The sequence below is a fragment of the Eleginops maclovinus genome, chromosome 15 (assembly GCF_036324505.1).
Source record: "Eleginops maclovinus isolate JMC-PN-2008 ecotype Puerto Natales chromosome 15, JC_Emac_rtc_rv5, whole genome shotgun sequence".
NCBI lineage: Eukaryota > Metazoa > Chordata > Actinopteri > Perciformes > Eleginopidae > Eleginops > Eleginops maclovinus.
Genome location: NC_086363.1, coordinates 10695694 through 10710660, shown reverse-complemented (window position 1 = coordinate 10710660; position 14967 = coordinate 10695694). Strand labels below are relative to the sequence as shown.

At 40.5% G+C, this 14967-nt stretch overlaps 2 protein-coding genes and 3 non-coding genes across 17 annotated transcripts in view; 1 reads left to right on the top strand and 4 right to left on the bottom strand.

The window, feature by feature from the left end:
• eya4 (EYA transcriptional coactivator and phosphatase 4) overlaps positions 1-11270 on the top strand; it is a 40204-nt gene extending 28934 nt beyond the window's left edge. For 6 of the 13 annotated variants that reach the window (XM_063902700.1, XM_063902697.1, XM_063902694.1 and 3 more), the window contains 9 exons: positions 641-815; positions 1958-2094; positions 2328-2411; positions 5052-5141; positions 5440-5498; positions 5818-5978; positions 6488-6602; positions 6718-6839; positions 9142-11270. In XM_063902700.1, coding sequence (XP_063758770.1) covers positions 641-815; positions 1958-2094; positions 2328-2411; positions 5052-5141; positions 5440-5498; positions 5818-5978; positions 6488-6602; positions 6718-6839; positions 9142-9353 — 1155 coding nt within the window. In that variant the 3' untranslated portion in view covers positions 9354-11270. Of the gene's footprint in view, positions 1-640; positions 816-1957; positions 2095-2327; positions 2412-5051; positions 5142-5439; positions 5499-5817; positions 5979-6487; positions 6603-6717; positions 6840-9141 lie in introns of those variants that run through there. The other 7 variants (XM_063902702.1, XM_063902699.1, XM_063902695.1 and 4 more) reach the window with 4 other exon arrangements.
• A 469-nt stretch (positions 11271-11739) lies between these two features.
• Positions 11740-14874, bottom strand: rps12 (ribosomal protein S12). The gene is made up of 6 exons (XM_063901770.1): positions 14662-14874; positions 14491-14537; positions 13584-13700; positions 13276-13378; positions 12755-12856; positions 11740-11827 (listed from the first exon to the last, which is right to left on the bottom strand). Exons 2-6 carry the CDS (start codon positions 14502-14504, stop codon positions 11765-11767), a joined length of 399 nt encoding a protein of 132 aa, XP_063757840.1. The 5' UTR covers positions 14505-14537; positions 14662-14874; the 3' UTR covers positions 11740-11764.
• On the bottom strand, positions 12992-13068 carry LOC134877392 (small nucleolar RNA SNORD101). Its single transcript, XR_010167567.1, has one exon. It is a non-coding gene; the product is annotated as a small nucleolar RNA SNORD101 (small nucleolar RNA).
• LOC134877398 (small nucleolar RNA SNORD100) lies at positions 13452-13536 on the bottom strand. Its single transcript, XR_010167572.1, has one exon. It is a non-coding gene; the product is annotated as a small nucleolar RNA SNORD100 (small nucleolar RNA).
• On the bottom strand, positions 13779-13855 carry LOC134877393 (small nucleolar RNA SNORD101). The gene has a single exon (XR_010167568.1). It is a non-coding gene; the product is annotated as a small nucleolar RNA SNORD101 (small nucleolar RNA).
• Positions 14875-14967: the final 93 nt, after the last annotated feature.

Sequence of the window (14967 nt, the reverse complement as noted above, 5' to 3'; positions counted from 1 at the left end):
GTCAAGGTTTGGCTGATGTGGGTGGATTGAGGGGAATATAGTGTGTGTGTGTGTGTGTGTGTGTGTGTGTGTGTGTGTGTGTGTGTGTGTGTGTGTGTGTGTGTGTGTGTGTGTGTGTGTGTGTGTGTGTGTGTGTGTGTGTGTGTGTGTCTGTCTGTCTGTCTGTCTGTCTGTCTGTCTGTCTGTCTGTGTATGAGTTTAACAGAAAAGGAGAAGGCAACTAAGGGACGTAAAGGGTGTATACAGTGTGGATATGCATGCTTGCGTACACACACCAATTGTATGTATGTGTGTTATGTGTGTGTGTGTGTGTATGCATTCATGTGGTATGCTCCACTTTATAAGAACTCGTAGAGACGGATGTAGTGACAGGTTTAGAGAGCTGACTCGTAAAAGCGCCCATCTCTACTGGGTCAGTAAAAAGCAGCAACACAAGGCTTTAATTGTTTTGAAGATATAAACTACAGAACCGAGGGAATAAAAGATTCGAGAAATGAGAACGAGCTCTTGTAAAGTCTCTCTTCAAAAAGTCAGTTTGAACCTCCCCAGACAAGTGAAACCTCTTCCTGTAGTATTTTTTTGTTTTTGTTCTTTTTGTCTTTGCACCCTTTGTGCTCATGTATCGTGTTATTCCCTGCAGGATTATCCATCATATACGACGTTTGGCCAAAACCAGTACGCCCAGTATTATTCCGCCTCCACTTATGGGACTTATATGACCTCCAATAGCGTGGACGGCACAGGCTCCACGGCGGCCTACCAGCTGCAGGACCCCGCTCCTGCCATGACCGGACAGGCTGCTGAACTTCACCCAGGTTTGTATTCAAAACAATGAAAACACTCATTAACTTCATAAATATCCAAACAAATGTTAAATCGCTCACAGTTTCTTGGTGCTGGCTTCATCGTCTTGTTTTCAGTAGAAAAATTCCACTGTTTGATTAGCTGAGTTCAAACTCTTTCACCCATGATGAAGCACAGGAAGTAAATTCAAACTGTAGCCATAGTTACATAGCATTGCACTCTCTAATTGGAGGATCCACATATGTTTACATTAACCTTGGAGATTTGATTAGAGTTAAGTTATGTTAAATATTGGACTTTTGTAGAGAAAGAGAAAAGAAGTTAACCCATATGTACAGAAATATGACTTGGTGTTCTATTATATTTTCTTTTTTGCACATATTTCCTGTGGTTTATCCTGGCTGTACCTCAGAAAGCCTGATTAAAGGAGCTTATCATTCTTCCTGTCACTGGCACTTTCCCTGTTTTTCTCGCTATTCCTCTTTCTTTTCTCTTCTTGGAGTTACAGTTTCTATTTGTGTTCTGTTTTTGTCGCTCACATGCTCTTTGTGTCTCCTTGTGTATCTACCCACCCCCTCTCTCTTGGTCTCTCCCCCTCGCCCTGATTGAGACATAACAATATGAGAGCTGAAGCTTAGAGTCTGGTTCTAGTTACCACACAGCAGTGGGAGCATATGGCATTAGGAGAGAGTGTGTGTGTGTGTGCTCAAGAATGTGTGTGTGCTCATATATGTGCTCCTGCAGAATTTTGTATCTTTGCATCAGATTACCTAACTTTTTATAATTTATTGCACAACTCCATCTCTCCCAGCCTATGTTTAATCTTTACATTTCATGCGACCGTGAATCAGTCAGAATACCAATGGCACTTTTCGTGGGGTTCATTGGTAGTCTTTAAGTTGATCTGTTGTGCCAATTACGTTGAATTATTAAACCTGACAAGATGGCTTATTACTGTACCAAGTCTGAGTTATCGCTCTTCCTGAAGTGGATACCCCAGAACACCTGAGGGATCAGCCCAAAACCACATCATTACTGTTGCTTTAATGCGGGCCGAATATATTTTCTGATCGTTTGGGACGAACATTTGATCATTTGTAAATGTTCAATGTTTAAAATGTTTAGCCCTGACTGTGTTTGCATACACTCTCAGGGGACTTTGATACAGTGCAGAGCCCCTCCACGCCCATCAAAGAGCTGGATGACCGAGCCTGCCGGAGTGGGGGGTCCAAGTCCCGGGGAAGGGGCCGCAAGAACAACCCCTCCCCTCCCCCTGATAGTGACCTGGAGGTAAGGGAGCGAAAAAAACACACACTTGACTCTAAGCGCTTACAGTACTGACTTAATAATCCATAGAAATCTCAGCGGAAATGTGCTATTCCCTTTGAACGAAATCCTCTCTGCGCATTGAAATCTCAAAACAACAGAGGCTAGAGAGCTGGACCACCCACCTCACCCAGAATAAAAGTACATATGTGCTAAACGGATGGACATATCATTGTGTCACTTTTTTTGTTCTCCAGAGAGTGTTTGTGTGGGATTTGGACGAGACAATCATCGTCTTCCACTCTCTGCTCACAGGCTCCTACGCACAGAAATATGGCAAGGTAAGATCCTGCATTCTATTTTATTTCTCTCTGCCAAAGTTGAATCTGACTTTGAATAAATGATGCATCATTTTGTCTCAGATGCTTAAAAGATATCACAAAGGAGAATCAATCACTGAAGAGCTATACCCTTTTTAAGAAAGCCCTTAAAAAGGGCATAGCTCTCACTCGAAATAGAAGGAGGCATGTCCCCATTACTTTTACAGTTTGGTTTTTTTTTGCTCTCGCTTACTCTGACACTGCTGCCAAGTTGATAATATTGCTGATACCCTCTCTGCCTGCCTACAGTTATTACTGTGAGCTCAGAGCAATACACTTTACAAGTGATCCTGCAGTCTTGTGCTATTTCTCTGCCCTGCACTTTGCCTCACAGGCTAAACCATGCCCTGTGGTTTGTGCAGGTTGTTGGGGCTATAAGCAACCAGTCAGGAGTAGCCAAAAAAAAAACAGTTGGAACTGTTTTCCACAAGTTATTTTTCTGGATGGGGTAAAACATCAATATACTAAAAATTCTTGAAAAAGATGAACATCAGTGCAGGAAAAAGTTATATTTTAAAATGGTGATAATAATAAATAAATGTGATTATGCATTGATAATATGCCTCTGAATCCAAACCTCCCCCCTACTTTTGTGGGGACTATTTTATAACTAAATTTTCCTTTCTGAAGTCTCTTATAAAATGAAACTAACGATGAGAACACCATTCGAACAGGCTTCATTTTCCTCAGGCGTACTTCAGAATGTTATGGTCAATTTATGATCATTACCACATATAAAAAGATATGTTTAAATGCATTATATATTATAAATACATTTTAAAACCATTAATAATTGCTTTTGCTTACATGAGTGGACTGATGTTTACTCCAATCTTTATTTTGAGCTTATTTGGTGGTCTCGCCCTGTCAACTCACAGCTACACTGTTTATAGTTCCCTATTTTTTAATAGTTCTTGGCTCTGATCCGGGTCATCCTATGTGGCCAAGGCTACAGATCTTTTTATTGGGTGAAGTCGTTTCCTGTGGGCACCAGCGTAAGCCACCAGCCTTGCCTGTACGGGCTTTGCGTACCACGCTGCAGCCCAGCAGTCCATTCTGATATAGTTTGGCACTCAAACAAAAGCTGGCGCCGCACACATACCATTCAGAGCCAGACCCGCATAGACTCATATAAGCCCAGGCATTTTACAGATAAGGGTTTGTGGGCAGTGATGTACTTCCGAGTTGGATCTGTGTTGTGGAATTTAATGTTGGGCAATAGAGATTTAATAGATAAAAGAGAGGTTTGCATGTGAATGAGAAAAAGAACACACATGGTCTTGAGGTTAACTCAACTTGGTTTGCAGTGTTTCAGAGAAATACTGACCAAAATATATTACAATTGTAATCTTGGCAAAAGCCTTTCTGCTGATATGCAAGCATTAAATTAAATGTTTTCAATGGATCAAAACAGTTTGCATGTAACTTCTGATAATGAATAGTGTTTTTTTTAATCAAAATTAATACAAAAGAAAGAACATGTTTACACCTAATTTGCTGCGGCTGCCCTCAAGAAACTTAGTGGCAGCTGTGTCTGTTCACACCTCGCCCAAAATAGTGTTTACACTGTTGACAAAGCAACCACTAGCCCTTAGCAGCTTTCTCACGTGCTCTGAGAGTATAACTGCTTTAAAAGATGTTTCAGTTTTTAATAAATATAGGTGTAAATAAAGTTATTATAATCAGGGATAATGTTCACATCATCATGAAGTGTTGAGTTTTCACTGCTCAAATAATAACAGCAGAGGGGGAGAGTGGAATTGTTCCAGGCTACCTTTGCCAGGCCAAAGTAATATTTGCTATTCTCTGTGATTGATTGAACTTGCCTGGAAAAATACTACAAAAGAAAAAGCCAACTCAGCCTTTCTGGAGCCCAAAGCAACATCCAAATTGAACTGCTCAAACGGAATAATACATTTTAGCAGTGAGTATTTCGACACACTGATGTAAGTATTGCATCTTTGGTTGGCAGCCAACTTAATCACTACCTGAGAGACACATTTAAGTGCCTCTTATCTCTGTGATTGACAGGTAAGCGAGAAAAGAAATACCTATTATCACTACTGGCAGCTGTCAAGTTTTTTAGAGCTCTGAACACTTTCTTTGACTGTGTGCCTTGCTCGCTCACTTTCACTCTCCTTCCTGTTAGTTTCTTTCTATTCTGGTCCTCTGACGGCGTCAGCGAATCGCGCGGCGAGCTGTCGTCCCTTGCTGACCTATCACAGATGATGGTTTTTGCAGCTGAGCCCCGGGCCCACACATACACACACATACACACACAAACCATTCACATACCAAATACACTCCAAGTGTCTCTCTCTTTGAGGGTGCTTGCTCTCTGCAACACACACACATGAAGACACACACTCTTCCTCTCACCCCCCCTCACAAACAACCCACCGCCACCAAGCATGAGGAATGTTGATGGGACAGAACAAGTGCAACCTGTCTGTCAGCATCTGCTGTGATGAGTGGAGCATACCATCTCTAAAAGTGGGGGGTTATGGGGACAGGGGTGTGAATAAAAAAAGTTTTAATGTATTATTGGATGTCGAGTTTTTTTCATGTCACGGTGATAATGATGATTTACTCGTCCTTAAGGATCCTCCTATGGCCGTAACGCTGGGTTTGAGGATGGAAGAGATGATCTTCAACTTGGCTGACACACACTTATTCTTTAATGACCTGGAGGTGAGACTGGCACATGCAAAAACACACATTCAAACATTTTCAAGGGTGTGTCATAAGATTGGGACATTTTCTTGTACAGTATTCCAATTTTGCACAAAGCTGACAGTTTCTTGAAGCCGGCTGTCTTTCAGTTGAAATCTACTACTGCCTCCTAGCGATGTAAAGTGGTGTAACACCCTGTTTATATATTTGGCAATACCGTGTTTATATTCTACTAGTTTATTTAAGTCACTTATTTAAGCCTCTGTTTTTGTACTTATGCTGCATGGAATTAATAATATCTTGTTTGTGTGCACAGGAGTGTGATCAGGTACATATTGATGACGTGTCATCAGACGACAATGGCCAGGACTTAAGGTAAGAATTAAACAATTCACATTTCTCTTTAATAAAAATAAGTATGATTTCAACACTGTTGATGTTATTGAATAAGTGTTTGTTTCTCAAAATATATAGGTTTTTTTTACTATAAAATTAAGCCAAATTTGTCTTTAATTTGGCTTAATTTTGAATGTAAATTCATCAAAAATAACAGTCATTTATTCTTTGCATTTTTAAACGTAGTGCTGAATTGCATTCTTACATAGACATACTGACTATAGTACTGAATATTGAAAATAACCATTTGTTCTACCAGAGGAGATTTTTCAAATAAAACTATCATTATTATTGACAGTACTTACAGTTTTGCAACTGATGGCTTCCATGCAGCTGCAACCAGCGCCAACCTGTGCCTGGCTACGGGTGTCCGCGGCGGGGTCGACTGGATGAGGAAACTGGCCTTCCGCTACCGACGGGTCAAAGAGATGTATAGCACGTACAAAAACAATGTGGGGGGTAAGCCAATCTGACGGGAGTTTAATGGACACGAGGGACAGAGAAGGGAGGGGGGGGAATACCTTGTTTTACATATATTCTGGACAGAGAGAAAAGGCCATAATAGTTATGATAAATAATTCTATATGTATCTGATAGTATAGCTGCATTTTAGGAAACTTCCTCTAAAGGCATTCAAGAAAATATTATTCAAAGACAGAAATTCAACATGGAATTGGAAGCCACAATCTGAAATTAAATAAATACATGACATACAATATTTGCATACTGTACATTAAGGGTGCAGTCAATGTCTATAAAAGCACAAGTGTTTATATTTGTTGTTAAAATGTGGGTTTAATGAAAGCAGAAATCAAAATCAAAGATGCTGTTTGGCTACACATTTAGCTCTTTCCTAATATCGTATTACCATAGACTTAGCTTATTGTGTCTTTACCTTTCCTGCTCTATACCCGTGTGTGTGATGCTTAAAGCTGCGAGGGGGTACTGAAGGTCATGCTGTTTTTTAGGCCTGCTGGGTCCTGCTAAAAGAGACGCCTGGCTGCAGCTTAGAGCGGAGGTGGAGGCTCTGACTGACTCCTGGCTCACCCACGCACTCAAGTCGCTGTCCATCATCAGCTCCAGGTGCCATTACATATATATTTGACATCACACAGACATTTATCACTCTAATCCTCCTCTCTGTTAATTTAAACGACCCAGCTTTACACGGTCTACTCTCCGTTTGTGTTTCCCTCAGGAGTAACTGTGTAAACGTGTTGGTGACCACAACGCAGCTCATACCAGCGCTGGCTAAAGTTCTCTTATATAGTCTGGGATCGGTTTTCCCCGTGGAGAACATTTACAGTGCAACCAAAATAGGTAAGACACTGGTGCACACCCACACAGACACACACACACACACACACACACACACACACACACACACACACACAAACGTTCCACTAACTTTCGAGATAATAATCCAATACTGATGAAAATAAATGTAATGTAGAACAGGAATAACTAAATACAAGCTGACTATATATCTGATGTTTTGTACTGAAAGGTTCAAAGGTCACATGCATTCTGTTCTGTCCATTATTTTGATGTTTCTTCATCTACTCCATGTGTTCCCGATATCCTGTTTCTTGTTTTGATATAATTGCTTTAGCTGGGCTAAGGTTCATTGAGCGGCTAGTTGGGAACGTTTGAGTTAGAGCAGCGGTGTCCAAACTATGGCCTGGGGGCCGAATGTGGCCCATTGTCCATTTTGAATCGGCCCTCAGCTAATTTTAAAAAGTATAATGGAATATGGCCCACACATGAAACTTGTGCTTTCCTTTTATTGTACTTATTAAACACATATGCAAACATATATTACGCAGTAGTATTCATGAGTAATAAGCCAACTTTTTAAATAGAATCAGTCAATTAAATTCGAAAACCTTTTCTAACAAATCGGTTCATTAAATCGGTTCATTAAAAAAAAGCCCAATAACTTATTTGTAAAACACATGTGAAATGTACCCTTCATATTTCCCCTTATTCTAAGCAATCTGAGGCTTTTGTTTAAAGGAATGAGCTGCCAACACTTGTAACAAAATAAATCAAACCCTATGTAAACCTTTGATTTCTGATACCTGCATTTGATTGATTTTGATAACTTATTAATTAACTTATGAACAATATACCTCACCTCTACTGAGTGGCCCAGCCCTTCGTATGTTTTTCTATATGTGGCCCTCGGTGGACAAAGTTTGGACACCCCTGAGTTAGAGTATGTTTTATTCTAAAGAAGTTGAAGAGGCTATCAAGTTATTATAACATGATAGTGTTCAGCAAAGTTTTATAATTCCCATGAATACATAAAATCAATCTTTAAGTACTTCAATAACTACACAGCTAGGCTACTAACTGTGTTTGGTCTTGCACAATGAAACAAATGAATTAGAGGGTCTTCATTGTTTTGAAGGTGGTATATCTCAGTGACACTGTATTATTTACACAGAGTTCTATGTACTTTGAATTTAATACAAATTTCCATGAATCTCAATTTAAACACAAGACTTGGCGTTTGTGATTCAAAACAGAAAATACCTGTGAGTAATGCAAACTCTTTGGACCAACATTATAACAATGATCAACAATTTCATATTTGATTCACTTTCGCTGATGGGGCTAATGAACAATGGTTAAACCTACATCCATCCTTTCCTTACTACACATTCTAAAATAAACAACAACAATGGATGTTATTGCTGGATGAATCGATACCGATGCAAGGAATTATTAGACGCAATAAACTCCATGTCTTCCATGAAATATTGTCCACTCTACTCTATGAAAAGGAGATGAGGTGTGCCTATCGACACCCCGTATGTACAATCACTTTATAACTAGGCATCTCATGGCTTATTGTTCAGCTCCCACTGACTTGAACAACAAATTCGTCCTCATACCACATGAGGTCTTGCTCTTCAACATCTCTGACACTAGTGGGATCTTTCAGGCCGGACGCCCACTTTCTGAATGGAATCCGTTAGCAGGAAAACCCATCTGGTTACGCCAATGTTCAACCGTACATCGAGAAAACAAACAACTCAAATTAGAAAGGGGATTAGAAAGGAGCCAAAACATCCAGGAAAGTAACTCAAAGCTGTGTGATGTGTTGTGATGTGGTGTGTGTGTGTGTGTGTGTGTGGTGTGTGTGTGTGTGTGTGTGTGTGTGTGTGTGTGTGTGTGTGAGCTAATGTTACACCCAGTTCAACCCCACGGCGTTTTGATTCAAACGGACGTAGCAATGTGGAAACCATGACAACTGCCTGATGTTTAGGACACAAGTGTTTCAGGTCAAACGCCGGATCACGTAGACTCATGCATACTTTGCATATGGAATTACTCTAAATGCAATTAGCGCTGTATATGTATAGGAGTAAGGCTAAAGGTTAGCATGGGGTCTGACCTCTGACATCACTCGCAAGAATACTGTGGCAACCAGATATTATATTTACCTGAAAGTGTGTGTGTGTGTGTGTGTGTGTGTGTGTGTGTGTGTGTGTGTGTGTGTGTGTGTGTGTGTGTGTGTGTCACCCTTGACGCATACAGCTCAGATTTATGATGTGTTTGACTCCCATTCAAACAACAAAGGAAAAACCTGTGAAAGCCATTTGTTTGTCTCCAGGCAAAGAGAGCTGTTTTGAACGTATAGTCTCCCGCTTTGGCACTAACATTACATATGTTGTGATTGGCGATGGGAAGGATGAAGAGCATGCGGCCAGCCAGGTAAACAAACAACTTCAAAACGTTGACCCCTCTGACCTTGTGAACCCTCCTTCCTCCCCCCTTTGTTTATTTGTTTTTTTGCAGGAAAAGAGAGTTGCTTTGAACGCATAATGCAAAGGTTTGGCAGGAAAGTAGTGTATGTTGTTATTGGGGACGGTGTGGAAGAGGAGCAGGCGGCCAAAAAGGTAATGGACCCGCAACCTCACCGTGACCCCGCCTACTCCACACAGTGTGAGCTCTGATTGGAAGAAGCCTGCCTTTCTTTGCTGTAGAGGATTTGTGTTACTTTTTTTCTGTTCTACTTGCTATTGCTTTTTCCTTTTTTATACAATGGCAGGTGACTTTTGATTGTCAGGGTGACAATGTGAGACTAAGGCTTGACAAGTGTACATTTTGGAAGTCAAATATACCAAATTCGGCAGCCATCTGAAGCTACTATTCAACTTAATGTGTCACATTTGACATTGAAGAATGGCTCTGAAATGTACACAATGATTTGAACAATGTGATTTGTTAAGTGCAATAATGCTGTTTTTTAATCCATTGGTGTATGAAGTCTTTTGTCATTGGTACTAGTTTATGTGAAAGAAATGCTATATCCCAACAAAGAATATGACGCATTGACTGAAGTGAAAAAGTAAATCCCATCTTTTCTCCAGCTTTGGGTTTCATTGTTAATGCTGGGTGCTGGGATTATTAAAGGAAAAGTTTGACATTATGGGAGAAAAAATCACAATCTGCTTCCTGCTGAGAGTTAGATGAGAAGAATAATATCAATCTCTGCCCCTTAAACCTAATGCCACAGCCAGCAGCTAGTTAGCTTAGCATAAAGGCAACTTATATTGCAGTTAACGGTTTGTACTTTGTTGTAATGCTAAGCTAAGGGCTAGGCTGTAGCCTTATTGATATAACAGATAAGAGTTATGTTTATCTTTCCATCTAAATCTACTTTCAGCTCAACAGCAGATAAATACATTTCTCCAAATGCTGAACTCTTCCTTTAAGCCTTATGATTGCATGGATTTTGTTTGCAGTGCTTTTGCAAAGCAAGCAGCTACAAGCTACTGTAGTGTAGCTTGCATGACTTTAGGTGGCGGTGTGCAGCTATGCTAACAGTACTGTTGGTGCTAATGATTTGTGTTCACTCCACAGCACAACATGCCTTTCTGGAGGATATCCAGTCACTCTGACCTGCTGGCACTACACCAAGCACTGGAGTTTGAGTACCTGTAACTATTATAGCAATATGGACTCATGCAATGTTACCGTGGACATGGTCACCCCCCTCTTCTTTTGTATAACTATTTAAGAACAAACAATACACTGCAACCGTTTTTGTGATTTTTTTTTTTGTCTTGTTGAACGTCTGGATTTACAAACTCTGAACGGTCTTAAGAAGAGGTGAAAGGAGGTAAAGAACTGAACAGTGGGCTTAAGAGATGTCTCAACTACACAGCTCAGCCCCTGTGGCCACTATGCTGCGAACAGACCGCTGTGAAACCCCCCCCCCCGCTCTACTGTCCCTGCAGCTGTAGCAGATTGGAAGCCTGTAAAGGATAAATGCATCCCTTGGCCTGGGAGGATGTTACTTGGGAAACTCATGGATATTTGGTTTGATCTGGGGCAGCCAGACTAGAATCAGGCCTGCTGTGGGTCACCTGGGAGGATCTTCAAACCACGAGGGCTTCTCTGTACAGGCATTTTGTGTGCGGGGTTAACAGCTGCTTCTTTTTTTTAAGTGTTTTCTTCCTGGTGGTATAATAATCACAACACAATGCAGTCTGCATCAGAAACTTGTGTAAATTATTTACAATAAACTTAAGGGCAGTGGTGGATGTTTTTGTGAAGGAAATTAAATACATTTTTGGGGTCATTGTTTTCTCTCCACTCTGGATTTTTGTAATTGTTTGGGCAGGGGAATTGAGGATGTGCGTCATGATGTGTTGTGCCTTAATGTGTTTGAATGTCTTTTCTTTATTCAGAAATGTCTATGTATGTAGATATAAAGGAGGAAACTTATACAAATGACCTACGCATCTCGTCTTTCCTTTTATCCAACATGCATCCACAGGTAGTGCTGCTCATTATTGAAGATGGAAGTTTTCTGCAAGCTAATCATAAAGCACACAAAGTTCTGAGGTTTGATCTCAATAACCCTTGCAATCAACTTTATTCTTGGCTTGTGTGTTGCCAAGGACCCAACTGAGATATTGAAGTCATTTGGATCATTATACTCAACTTTTAAAACCTGGTGCACACAGCCTTACTTTTGTTAGAGCCCACCCCAAGTCATAAATGTGAAAACAAAACATAAAATAGAGCGCCTGTCTGTGCCATTTACACTCAACAGAAATAAACACTGCACTTCAAACACAATGAAGTATAGTTTAATAACTGAACAGACCAATTTTATAAATCACTGCCAGAGTGTATTGTGTGAGAAACTTGTCATTTAGAAAACCCAAAGGGGGAAAAAAGGAACACGTCAGACAACTGCTCAATTTCCACTTTTTATTGAGATTTTATTTCTTGCCTTTGAAGTATTCCTCAATCACATCCTTTGCTTGAGACTCCTTGCCATAGTCCTGTAAACAGAAAGTAGAGTTTGAGATGAGCAGGTTAGACGGTTGACTAAGACCTAAAAACAGAGCCAAAGCGATCTCAGCAGCCACGTAAACAGATGTGTCGAGGGGGTCAAGGGATATTTACATTCAGTATAACCCACCAAAACACAGTGGTCCAACTAATGAGTCGTGTGAATTTCCTTTGTCACAAAACATTTGCAAAGCCGATGCAACTATTTTAAATCCAGCATTGTTCATGTTTATAAGCTGGCCGTTTCCTTCCATGCCTTTGCTAGCGCATCACAGCAGCATCTTGGCATTGATGTACATGTTGGCAAAACCAAATGCTATTTTAACAAAGTATGTGCATTAGCTTTTAAACACCAACTAAATCTAGCCCCAAAAACATATATTTTAGACTTTGCTTATGATGACACTAAGCTGAGCAACAATTGACATGACAACTGTAAAGGCATTCAAGGCAATACAAATTCCCATAGGTGAATGTGCTTAAAAAAAACAAACATTATAGCTTATTCTGTGAGCGCATTTACATTTTCTGCATTTAGACTTTTTGAAAACATCTTCAGCATATGTCCCTCCCATTACGGTAGTCGTTGCCGCACGAAAAAACAAAAACAATTGAAATATACAGGTTTGTGGATTTGAATAAACAGCCCAATATGGGACTGATCAGTCATGGTGCTTGCTGTCATTTGTTGCCATTCTTTAGGGACCCCAGTCACCACAGATAGACGACGGGGCTCGTACCCTGGCTGTCATTTAGCCAGATGTTTTAAAACAACAGCTGCACAGCACAAAGCACAGCAGCTGCACTTGCCTGGCAGAGATATTGTGTAGACCAAGCAGGACTATGTTGAGGTAATAGTCTATAACAATAGCTTTTCTTAAATGTAGGCAAAATATGAAGTTAACAGCAGCTTTTACCTTGACCACGACACAGCTGCAGCCCACGATCTTACGGGGTTTGCCCTCACGGTCGATCTTGCACAGACCGACCCACTCTCCGAGCTTCTTGTTGTCTTCAACCTGAAATAAGGTTAGAGAGCGGCTTTTAACACTGGCCATTCATGAGAAAGTGAGGTGTAGTTATAATTTAACTACACCTCATTGTAAAGCCACGCTACGGAAAATATACATTAGCGGATTTGAGTTGAGCTTCTGGCGTTGTCAGAATAGGAATCTCACTCATTGTAGAGAGAAGGGGTATCCGACAAAAGAAAGTAAGTCATCATTCAAGCACCAGAGAACTTGCTTAAAGTGGGAATGGCACACTTGGCATCAAATCGTTTTTCAACAAAACTTAATTGACAATACCGCAGCACTGCGTTTACTCTTGGCTGCATCTCATTTAATATCTCTTTACATTTTTCCATGTAAATTTGTCTATCAGGCCCAGTGCCTCCCCACCAGATACTTGAGCAGTCTGGTCATGACGGCCTTGTTACCTTTATCAGGTTGATCTGATGCTCGGCACAGAGGGCCTCCACCAGCTTGACGTATGTGGGCTCATCGCAGTTGCCTGCAAGGGCGCAGAGATGGGCTTGACGCCTGAAAAAAATAACAAGCATCATTTAGTTTGCAGCAATGGCAACATTAAGATATAACGAAGAAAGATTTATGGCACATCTCAGACAGAAATTGGGTAACATTGGCAGGCATCCACACCAAGGTTCAGTAGAGGGAGCCAGGATGTCATCCGTGACGCTTTCAAGGACGTCACAAAAAAGTTAAATCAAAAATATTTCAAACATACTTGTCCAGGGCCTTAGCTGCCTCACGGATACCACGGGCGAGGCCATCGTGGATAAGTGCGGTCTTGAGCACTTCAGGGAGAGCAGTGTTGACATCCATCACACCTCCAGCAGCGACGCTATCAAAAAACAGAAGATTTTTATTTTATTAAACCAAAATAGGCTCCATTCATAAGCGGATTTGAGTTGAGCTTCTGGCGTTGTCAGAATAGGAATCTCACTCATTGTAGAGAGAAGGGGTATCCGACAAAAGAAAGAAAGTCATCACTCAAGCACCAGAGAACTCGCAAAAGTGGGAATGGCACACTAAACTCAAGTATAAGCCTGAGGAGAGGTGTACCCTATAAGTGGTATGGATAATATAACACTGTCAGATGTAAGTTCTGCATGGAATAAAAAGGCTACATTTTAGTAATAACTTGCATTTCTAAAAACACTTGTTTTTTTTAAAGAGCCATGGCGTCATACGTTTGAAAGCATCAATGATGCCATTTTACATTTGGCTGATTGGACCAATTTTGCTTGTGATATTAAATTGCACTGCTTTTTCGGTGACATGGCAAATTCGACTTTAAAATAACTTGCCATAGCAAGAGCAGGGAAACAACCACGTTCAACTTTACGTTTTATTTAGCCTTCCCTACATTTGATAACTGCTGCACACGCAGATATGTCGGTCTAACAACCTCACAGTATAAGTTTACATGCAGCTAAGCTAGGCAGCTAGTGGTAGCTTCGGCAAATCAAAAGACTAAAACTAACATCTATAAATCTAGTGTCTAAGTGTGGGCGACATGTTCGTATCAGCTCAATCCACCACCACTTTTAACAGAAAGGCAGCACTGTTTTGAGTTAGAAATCCCTCGCTTTGTTGATTAGCGACAGACAGAAGAATGTAATCATGCTCACCCTTCCTCGGCCATTGTTGATTATCGATGGATGTTGGATATAAAGATCTGCAATAAACAACAAAAAGGAAAGAATAGTTGTTATCAGACGTTCACAGCTCACGTTGATGACTTTATATATCAAGATGTTTGATTAATCCTTTAGATTGTGCCGGTAGTGGTAGAAACGTACCCTGTCCTCCTTTCGGTTAGCGGGTAAAGAGGACGTCATAACTGCGCGACATTGCTTTAAGAGCAGAAGGCCCCGTCCGTGCTTTAGCGTGTCGTCCAATATGCTGCCTGTTCTAGTTTCAATGTTTATTATAACACAAATAAATAAATCACTATGAAATAATTGAAGGTGTGCGAAGAATTCCAGACTTTTACGTGAGTACAAATGTTAATAATATCACAATGCAAAAAAAAAAAAATGTGGCGAAAAATGTCCTTTCTTCATTGTTTTTACACTTGTATTAGCATCAAAGTAGATCTAGAGTTA

Excerpts from the sequence above, each read along its gene's own strand:
- rps12 (XM_063901770.1), bottom strand. Across the intron at positions 12,857-13,275 it reads ATCAGATCAACCTGATAAAG|GTTGAAGACAACAAGAAGCT; the intron begins GTAACAAGGCCG and ends ACCTTATTTCAG. Across the intron at positions 11,828-12,754 it reads GCAGCTGTGTCGTGGTCAAG|GACTATGGCAAGGAGTCTCA; the intron begins GTAAAAGCTGCT and ends TTCTGTTTACAG.